This window comes from Xiphias gladius, chromosome 18 (genome assembly GCF_016859285.1).
Source record: "Xiphias gladius isolate SHS-SW01 ecotype Sanya breed wild chromosome 18, ASM1685928v1, whole genome shotgun sequence".
NCBI classification, from domain to species: Eukaryota; Metazoa; Chordata; class Actinopteri; order Istiophoriformes; family Xiphiidae; genus Xiphias; species Xiphias gladius.
The window spans coordinates 417213-428168 of NC_053417.1; the positions used below are offsets into that span (position 1 = coordinate 417213).

The 10956-nt window shown below is 40.8% G+C and overlaps 1 protein-coding gene across 3 annotated transcripts in view; it reads right to left on the bottom strand.

Annotated features, from left to right (window-relative positions):
- The window catches only part of gpr173 (G protein-coupled receptor 173), a 12163-nt gene extending 1506 nt beyond the window's left edge, over positions 1-10657 (bottom strand). The window contains exons 1-2 of one of the 3 annotated variants that reach the window (XM_040153703.1): positions 9783-10657; positions 1-5208 (exon numbers count right to left, since the gene is read on the bottom strand). The exon at positions 1-5208 is cut by the window's left edge and continues 1506 nt beyond it. In XM_040153703.1, the coding sequence (XP_040009637.1) occupies positions 3827-5011 (1185 nt within the window). In that variant the 5' untranslated portion in view covers positions 5012-5208; positions 9783-10657 and the 3' untranslated portion in view covers positions 1-3826. Of the gene's footprint in view, positions 5209-5765; positions 5876-9782 lie in introns of those variants that run through there. The other 2 variants (XM_040153705.1, XM_040153704.1) reach the window with 2 other exon arrangements.
- Positions 10658-10956: the final 299 nt, after the last annotated feature.

The following is a 10956-nucleotide window of genomic DNA, read 5'->3' on the forward strand; positions in this document are numbered from 1 at the left end:
TGATTCAAGCTGAATAATTTGGTTTTATCCTGCTGATTGGATGTCAAAGTGAAACTGTCAAGTGCTTTGTTTGTACAATTTTGGTTATTTATCATCATGAAAACTGTAGCTTGACATAATTTTTTATGTATTAATTCTTCAATGAAAGATTCAGAAAGACGCGAGTGTATGCAGTCATATTTGGCCTGTCTGGATGCTTTATCTCAAGCTTTTTTGTCCCTAAATATGTACAGACAAATCCACTCCAAGTAATAATAATCTAATTTGTTTTTAAAAAAAAAGGGACTTATAGTAAACTTCATTGGTTTGAAAACACATTCAGATCTTTGTATCAGAAAAAGGGTCAACATGAGAAATACTGAGGAAGCATTTGCAGGAATGATATCTTCAAAATGCAATAGGTATCTGTTCAGTATTTTCCCTCTTGCTTTCCTGTGTCATCCATGAAACCATTATCTTACACAAACACACCTTTATACCTGCCAATAGCAACACACGCACGCACGCACGCACACAGTCACAGTAAAAATACAATGATCAGGAACTCTTGCATTTCAAAGTTAGTTTGCTGTCAATATAATACATACTAAATAGTACAGAGGTCACAGTAAATTTACAAAAGATAATTTGCCTGAGGCAACTAAAAAAAAGCACTGTCAGGCCTCTCAAGCATCAACTGTGAATCCACACTTTTCTCTGGCTTTGTCTCAGAAATGAAAATGGAAAGACCAGTCATTTTTCTTTCATTCCCCAGGATGATATCAGAGAGGAAAACAGCTGAGAAAAATAGTTCCACAAAAATCCAGAGCGGGGTTCACACAGATCATCAAACTGCAATAGAAAAGTCATTTCTACTACTGTGAATGTTCATTTTTTCCCCATCAGCTGTCCTTGACCACAGTCCCCCCAGGGTTTGATGGGAAAAGCAACAAGTCTTCTAAATGTCACTAGTGTACACAGTGTTCTGTTTCTTCTTTTTTGAACGACTTCAGCGCATAAAGAGGAGACACATTTCTCTACTCTTTGTTGCATTGGTTTGACATTTTTATGGAGTAAGGCCATAATTCTGAAAATAAAAATAAGATTAGCGATTCTCTGTGGCATTGTGTTATTGGTTGTGTCAGATATGCCATGACAGAGACAAAGGGGCACATCAAACCATAAAACACACCATTTCCCCTCAATCTTAGGGACTGTATCATGTTTTCAGACATTCACTGACAAATTACAATTTCTGTGCCCTGTCCTTTACTTCCACCTACACTCCATTTCAAGTTACAAATCCTTTTCAGAGAGAAACAAGAAAGAATTAATTGATTTATCTAGATTTGTACAAAAACAAAGCAGTAAATGTACATCCTCATCCCTTCAGTACGTGAAATAACGATGATTTAAATCTAATTTCACCTAAGCTCTACTGTATGATCTAAATATGAAGTATATTCACTCCAGATTTATCTTGTAATCTTGCGAGCTAGTTCCAGCACTGCTCCATTTTGTGAGTTAAACAGCGTAGTTGTGCTGTTCACCTCACAGCTTTACAATGATTAATTAAAGTTTTGATTTATCTCATAATTTTGCCTTAATTTCTAATCAGTCTAACATAGCAAGGTGAATTTTTGACTTTGTCTCTTACTTTTGATGGCTTAGAAAAGTTGATTTTAATTTAGTATCTCATCATTTTGATCTCAAAATTCCTGAAATGGACAGATACGGGCTTTTATATCAACCCCCAACAGGTGGCTGCTACAAATGTATGAAGCTCCTTTTACAGCAGTAAAACCAAGGTATGTGATTAAGCCCCTGTGGAGCTGTTGAAATATCAAAAACATCCTGATGGCTAAACTCAGAGTTGACAGGAAATTAATGTGAATGAAAAACACTCCTGTCTGTGGTAGGGGAGACAGTCTGGCCTGTGCTTTGGTTGTGTATTTCACATTTCACTTGATATATACCGTTTTTCACATGATACAAATGTGGCTTTGAAAGAAACTGTCCCTGAACAAGTGATTGAAGACCTAGATACAGTTATCAGCGCCCTGTTATGTAGTCCCTCCAGAAAAGATTTTCTTCATTTCTCTCCAGTAAAAATTGTTTTACAGATGTAACTCATGGTTTGTCCCTTAGGGAAAATTCCTATACAAATTAGGTTTTGTGTATAGGTTTATTCCAAGCCTGAAAAGAATTCCTTATTGCAGTCGAACAAGGACAACAAAATGTTTTAGGGTTCCATCACTTGCACAGATGGAAGTTTTTTTCATTGACACACAATGAAAATTTGCTAAGAGGACTGGCAACAGAAAATCATGTAGACTTTCTCATGTCTGTTATGTCATGCCACATTCTTTCTTCCAAAACTTACATTTACTTTGCAGTGTCTGTTTTGCTTTGGCTTATTAATCTATCATCACATTTCTCCTCCTCAGTCTTGTGCAGCTCTTTTTTCTCTGATTTCCAACAGACAGTTTTAATAATAAACAGTTTGGATTGCAATCAAGATTTGATTGCTGCTGGACTGTCAGAAATCATTCCCTCAATCACTCAGTTGTATGAATGAACATGTCGTTGGTTACTCTGTGGTGAGTAAGAGATTTCAGACAGGAATCATCTGATGGGTGCATCACATAACTGAAATTTAGGAAAAGCAAAGACTAAAGGCTCAGTAGCATCAGCATTTAAAACAATGTTTAGTACAGCCCACAATTTATTGGGTATTTTTGTTGTATGAATAAGTTAATAATAGATAATAAAATAATAATTAAAAAAAATAAAGATACATCATCATAGTCATAGAAGCTGGTGTGCAGCACTTCTTGGGAGTTCCTGCCACTGATGTACTTGCTTCAGACAAAAGAAAAAGTAATATGTTCCTCGTTCATTGAAGGGCATTCATAGGAGCACTTATATATCATTACAAACCTAAAATCAGTTTAAACCATCTAACTAGTGCCTGAGTCCCCAGAATTTTCGAGGCTGCCTTTGTTTCCTCCACCAAGTTCACATTTCCCCCCATTTTCTGAAGACTTAACAGATTTGATTTTTATACCCAGAATGTGACATAATGTGTTTTATAATTTCAACTGATTCCCAACTTATGTAACTGATATTGTAAATTGAGATAACTGATTATAAAAACTTAACCTTTGTTTCTCCACATGGGTAAATAAGTGAACAAAATGAGACTGTCTTTGGATAGAGAGTTGTGTCCAAAAATTAAAACATTAAGCTCACAGATCCTCTTAATTATATTTTTTTAAGTAATGTTGTCAAGATCTAAAATTCATCTGTCAGATCTGGCCAGGAATCTTTGTTGCATCTCCCTACCTCATTTCCTCTTGTTTCTCTATTGTCACTATATAAAGAACAATATCTGGCTAATCCAGCATGTTAGGAAAATTTAGTTTTAGACTAGAAAAGTTGCTTTTTTTTCTCTTTTAGGATTATTTATGTCTCCAAAACAACTAAAAACATCCTTTTCACATTCTTTATGAAGCAGCTTATGTAATTTGTCGGTGGCTATTTGTCTGGCTTGGTTTCCACAAGGCTGCATTATTATTTGCATGTTTTGCTGTTAAAGTATTTTTCTTGGTATCAAAAGTCAATATCTGACTCCATTTATGCTTTTGTTTTGAGTGAAAAGGGATTGGTAGATGGAAATACATGCTCACCATTCCAGTGTTTTTACCACTACACTCACTAGTGTGCAGCCACTGCTTAAAATTAGCTTGCATCGAATCAAACACAACAATAACTTCAGCAAACACTCCCACAACAAATCTGTTGGTTGACCCTTGGTTTTTCTCCATGTTTAGATCATCATCTCTGCTTACATGATGCAATAAGGCTCTCGTGGCAGATGAGGTTTAGTCCTGCAGCAGGCTGGTAGATGGGAAAGGAGCCCTTTCTTCAAGTCTTTGTTAAGGAAGAAACAAACAATAGGGTTGACCCCGGCTTGAGCGAAACTCATCCACACAGTGGTGGAGAGGTACCGGTGTGGTATTGTGCAAGCCTTGACAAACACCCTCCAATAACATGCTACTATATAGGGAGACCAGAGCACCAGGAACAGCAGGGTGATCACATAGAACATCCTGCCAAGCTGCTTCTCTGCTTTGAACTCCTCCATGCCCAACAGACGCCGGTTCTGGTTGTGCAAGTTCTGCCGGATTCCCAGTAAAGTGGGTGGCATGGGGCCCCTGCCAAAGCCTGCAATCCAGTTGGCTGCTGCTTGGCCAGTAGCCCCCGGCCCATGGAAGGTCCAGTTCTGACTGATGGCTGGCACCATCTGGACTGGCTTCATTTTGCGGTGCTTGTATTCAAAGAGGAGTAACTTCATGTAGACAACATGTGTGGCTAGAATGAGTACAGCCAGCATTAACATGAAGCCTAGTGTATCATTAGCCTTGAAGTAGCGATGCTCAAAGATGCACTGGTCCTCCTCTCGAATGAATTTGTAGGTGCCCACGTCAAAGACAGGTGGGAATGCCATCGCCACAGACAGCGTCCAAACCATGCACACCACTGCCACACATGTCCAGAATGTCATACGCTTTGAGTAAAAGCGGTGGTGCGCAATTGCCATGTAGCGTGTTACGCTGATGCAGAACAGCATGAAGGCGGCATGGAAGCAGAAGAGCACTGCCATGAAGGCCACTACCTTGCAGCTCAGCACACTGTAAGTCCAGGCTGAGCCGTTCTTTATAGACACTAGTACAAAGGGGAAGCAGATGGCTGAGCGAATGGTGTCTGCCAGGCACAGGTCCAGCAGGAAGTAATAAGGTGCCTTATGCAGGGCCCGGTCCCGCAGTACAAGCAGAGACACCACCAGGTTGCCCACAAGGCTAATGCAGATGATCAGCCCCAATAGCACCAGTTTGATATAGGTACTGACAGCCGAGGATGGACTCTCTGCTACCATACCTCCTGCAGTAGCCACCACTGCCGCCATGGGCCCAGCAGGCCCTTCGCCGCTCTCGTTTCCATTTGCCATCCTGAATGCCCCCCCACCCATTCCACCTGTTCTTCAATCACCAAAGCCACCACTCCCCCACCACCTCCTCCGTCTGCTAATTGTTCCTTCGTCCTCGTGGTTGCTTCTTTTTTGCAATTCACAAGGAACAAGACCACCTTAATCCACATTGCCCCATTTCGAGCAGGGCCCCTTTGGTGGTGTATTGTGTCGTCTCACTTCCTGATCCTCCCCAGAGCCTGAAATAATCAGAAAGAAAAAGAATTAGGAGTTTGGATGGGTCTCTGTGGAGGGTCATTTCAGTCATCCAGGTAGTACCATACCAGGTCAAAAATGAAACACTAAACTGTTATTGTGAACTTTAAGATGTCCTGCTGTTTAAAGAAATGGCTTCCTTAGCTCTAGTTGGACTTTGATTTTTGGTTCAAGCTAACTCTTTAGTCTACTGTGAAAGCTGTTAATCTAATTCTGGTGCAGAGCATAAAACCTTTCCAAGACTACCTGAAAACGTTGTCTAGAGCATTTTGTTTTTGGTGTGAAACCAAAGCAGATAATCCACAGGTATGTCTAATCGTAGACAGTACTTGTGATTTTACATTAAAAAAAGCTTCTATTAAATCCAACTGCTGATCATAAACTGTCAGAAAAAAATCTTCAAAGTATAACCTATCTACACTCAGCCACCACTTTATTAGGAACACCATACTAATACTCAGTAGGGCCTCCCTTTGCTCTCAAAGCAGCCTCAATTCTTTGAGGGATGGATTCCACAAGATGTTGGAAACAGAAGTGGAACCTGACGTGGTCTTCTCCTTTTTTAGCCCATCCACTTCAGGAGATCAGCAGTTTCAGAGATACTCAAATCAGCGTCTCTGGCCCCAACAATCATGCCACAGTCAAAGGCACTCAGATCATGTTTTTCCCCATTCTGATGTTTGATGTGAAAATTAACTGAAGCTCTTGACCTGTATCTGAAGGACTTTATGCATTGCACTGCTGCGACATGATTGGTTGATTGGATAATTGCAAGTGTAGCAGGTGTTCTAAGTGCTTGGTGAATTTATTCCACAGGAACACATGCTGTGTAGGGACTGTAAAATAAACAGTACTCCTTTTTTCACAGCTATGACAAGTCAAAATCTCAGCCATGAGGGGCATATTACTGCAGATGCACTGAAAACTTTTTTTTTTGCTTGCCACAGCTTGTTCTGCTTCTTGTGTGAATGAACTACTGCATAAAATGTATTGCCCAATACAACCGCATCAACCTTTCCATAAACCTTTTTAAAAACTCCAGAGCTTTACCTGCATTTCAACTGGAGGAACCTAACTTAAATTTAGATCAACCACAGCTTCTGCCCCCTAAAAAGCCCCTTAGGGGCTTCTTGCAGTATTTTGTCAGTAAAGGGGATACTTGTGCCAACCTGAGTCGAGAGCAACCACAACCATTCAAGCCACACTCGTTGGTTTTCCATAAGACAGCCTGGTACTGTAAAAAATGTTTTTAAATTAATTAATAGCTGCATTAAACTCCAATCCTTCAGTTACTAATTGTGTGCTCTGATCTGGTTTCTCTGTTTTAAACAATTGTCATATAAGTGTTGTAAAAACCCAATTACACCCCCAACCTATTTTTAAAGCTGCACTTATGAGTATTTTCCCCCCACTTGTGTCCAACACACCTGTAAAAGCTGAACAACACACACTCATTGACATATCACGGCCTTTTGAAGTTGAAATGGCAAACAGCTGCCTATTTCCCCATTCAGCAGACATAAAGCAACATTATAAATCATTTGATGTCATGTTTGTGTCCACCTGATGCATGCAAGTCCAATATTTTATCTCCTCTAAGCTCTGGTTTGGTCTCCACCAACTCTTGGGGGAAATACGTAGCTGCAGTGTCTACTCCATAGTCTACATAGCAGCTGATGTGAGCATCCACAAAAATGTAACTACATTTTGAGGCTTCGGAGCCTGTAAATGGTAAACGGTTGCACTTATATAACACTCTTATCCAAACTGCTTTCTCTCATTCACACACATACTCCACACACTGATTGGCAGCGAGCTACCATGCAAGGTGCTGTTCTGACCATTGGGTCCAGAGAAATTAATTTTTATGAAATTTTGCTTCACAATTGAACTTGAACTAGAATGGTTGCATGTTGTACTGTAGTTTGTGCATGTCAGAGATCAGGGCCTCCCATGCCAAGTTTGCACAGGGCAATAACAACAACAAAAAACAAAACAAAAAAAATTAACTTTAAAATAATAAATAATTTTGAAAGTCATTGTCTCACATGTATGACATTACAATCTGACTAATACCAATTGCATGACCAGGTCTTGCTGGGATTAAATGCTTCGGACCAATATTTTGTATATGTCATATGTATTGTATTATATGTTGTAGCACTGTGAATAAAGTTAAAAACTGTTTACAGCACAAAATTATTGGACCGCCAATCATTTCTACCTCCAAATAATTCTTCCGTTGGCTAAGTTTCTGTTGTAATAAATTCATTTTATTTTCAATTTTGCTTGTCCATCAATAAGGTATTACTTGAAATTGTTTTTCGCTGAACAAGACAGAAAAATCGGCCTATACAAATAAAAAACTAATTAAATACTTGGCTTACAAATATAAACAATCCAAAAAGTAATGGATCATCCTTTGGTTTAGTAGTAGCTGTAATAGACAAATCACCTTGGTTTTGTGCCAAGAAAGCAAGCATATGCACTGTGTCTGGCTTTAGTTAGGAGTGTTGCAGGGTGACTGTGTTTCCTGTTGTGCTGGATATTCGTTCAGATACAGCAATTGAAGCACAGATGCAGAGGTAATTGCAGGCAACCCTGGACAAAAATGGTTTGATGTGTTACAAGCTTTCTCTTGTATTAAACAGTGCACAGAGCTTCATCTGTGTTGGCTGGCTCACCTGTATCACTGGATTTGGACGCAAAATATTCCCAAACAAGGGGAGGGAAATTTTATTTTTTTAAGAGTCCACTGGCTCTGACCATCTTTCTCAGCTTGGCTGCCTGTTCTACCGTTGCCTGTATCATGACTGACCTCTGCTGCTGTGTGTTGGGCACTGCAATACATCATGTTCAAAAATTGTCTGCGTCAGGTGAATAGAAAAATGGGCATATGTTTTTGACAATACTGAAAATCACACCAGCAAGATTTCTAAAAACGTGTACCGCCCAAGCCTAAAGATAAGATGAAGTTGGTTGACTTAGTTATCTGCTGCTTCTTACTAACGCACATCTAACAAACACATCTCCACTACAAAGCGTTTGATAGCTGCGACCATTGCTCTCCATATCAGAGTGAATGAAATAATGTAAGCACAGCAACTGCATGGCAGTAGTCTCTTTATTTTAGACAAGTGGAAACAGAGGTTACTGGATGTAACTCCAGTTCTTTAAGTTTGTGCATAGCTCATTGTCGCTCTGTATCATGAAGGAAATAAACAAATGTAAATACATTTTCTGTGTGGAATATAAATGAAGCAAAATATGGCCTGATTGAGTACAATACATCCATCCTGTGTTGTGGTGGTGTGTTCTATGCGGTGAAATCAGATGCTGAACTGTTAATAAAGATTTCTGCTGTAGTTATCTACATTGGCACTGCCATTAACCCGTTGAGTCAAGTATAAACCAAGCTTTATTTCTCATCATTATACCCTATTCTCTTGTAATATTGACTTAATAGTGCTCAAATTAATTGAAAGGTTGAACATCTACAGGTCAGTGACAATTGAACAGATTTAATAAGTTCATGAAGATGTGGTTAAAAGCTCCAAAACAAGGGTGAATGTAGGTGTTGCCTTGTCAAGCTAGAAACCTCTGAATGGACAATTAATGTCTGAATTAATAATTGAATTAATCATTATGTTGACATTTGTCCATACAGTCCAAGAGTAGTATTATATCATCTGTTTTTGAAGATGAGGGAGAGTCTCTGAGGACATTTCATTTGCACTCCTTTAAAAGGACAAGTGAAAACACTGAATGATGAATGGAAAACAGAGTGTGATGAACAACAAAGATGTTTAGCAAATCAAGAGGAAATGTATTATATCAATTACACCAACTTTTTATCTGGTCACTTTTCAGAGAGGCTGTGTGCCTTGAAGGAGGGGCTTTGCGAGGCTCGAAGTTGGTTGGCAGTGGAGGGCAGAGTCACAGTCAGGAACTGGGTAGCAACAGCAGCCCAGTACCTCTGGCTTGATGTCGGTGGGAGGAGGCAACAAAGCTCACTGGATGAGATGTACACAGAGTCTGTCTCTGACAGCGGGGCCCAGCATTAGGCCTCCTCACATGGATCATATGGGTCTGATGAGGACTGGAGAGCCACCAGCTGCTGCAGTCCAGCATTACAGAACCCGGATAGCTTAAAATCACATACAACATAGCCTGTACTCCTTCAAGAGATGGCGTTATGTTCTCTAAGGGGAACATTGCACCAAATGATATTAAATCACATGCCTGTCCCAGTGCTGAGCAAGGCCCTAGAGCTGGTTGAAATCCTGTACTATTTATCATCAACACGACAAAACGTCACAATGACCACTCTATGCTGCTGTGATGCATCGAATATTAAAGGTCTGCTCTACATAATGCGGCCCCTCATTAGATGATCACCCTGTAGAGGCCGAGGCAGACAAAAGGCACAAGTCCCTGTGAGCTGGGATAGTCTGGGCCTATGCTTATACGCTAGGATAAATGACATCGAGGAATGCAGAGGCAATCAGCATGACGTTCTGTAGGCAATACAAAATGGTAGCCGCGTTATGCTGCTTACCTGCTGTGGGCTGCTTGTCCTCCAGACTATGGCATGCAGGCCGTCTGTTGCAGTCTACATGAAATACGGACTACAGCGATCCACCTGGCTGTTCCCACTGAAAAATGAGTGACCGGAAACAATTGGTTAATAAGAAACACAGCAGCACCCGACTGTGTCAATGGTCCAAGTATTTGTAAAAGGTATTTGGGAAAGCCTGCTGCGGAATCCTTTTATAAGACAAAGGCTTTAAAGAAGCCAAAGCTGCGTTTCCTCTTTTTTCTTGTGCATGTCATGTCTCCGTGTTTTCCACAGAAGCTCGTGCCAGTAGATCCCCAGTCCCAGTGACAGTACAGGATGTGGGTTCATCACTGTTCACATAGGGTTTACTGGTGGGTCTGATGTCAACTCGGATTTCCAATCTTGATTTTATAAGCCGCAGGCAGTAGTATTCTGCCTAAGCATCTGTAAACTCATCGTTTCTTGGAGCTGACAGACACCAGCAGACGCCCTGTGGATCATATCCTGGTCGTAGTTTTTGGAAACCCTGTCGATCCGCCGCAGCACTGCCTTTCTCATCGTTACAGTCAAGCCGAGGGAAACCTCATGTTTGTTGTTCATGAAATCCTTTACCATCATTTAGCAGCAGAAGCATTCCAAGGGCTTCTGGTCAGAAAAAATGTCTGTTCGCTAGCTAATGTACTGAGGCCAGAAAGCCCCGGGTAAGCAGGTCTGGGCTGCGGGATGATACCGACGACAATCCCCATTCTGTCCCGCAGCCCATCAGCGGCCATGCAAACAAGCGGATATGTGGCATAAAATTGTGGATGAAAATATCCTAAATGCGACGGTGTCGCTGGCAGGTGGAGTTGAAAGGCTGGTGTTGGGCAGGTTTCGGGAACAAGCGCAGCATCCAATGGTCGGAACAGGCAACTCCTGCTGGTACCAGCAGCAGTGATTTTAATCCCGTCTGAATGTTCATGGACAGGTGCGGCCTAAAGCTTTTTGGGGGATGTGGGCAGAACCTCCAAACTACCCCCACCAGAGAACCCATGGTTTGCACAGGATTCTCCAAATTTCCTATACCACATAGAATCACATTTGATACCTGTTTGACATACCAACCTAAATATGAAAAGCATGAAGGTAAACCATTTGGGATAATGAAGCCTAGAATTTTTTTTTATTGGAATTT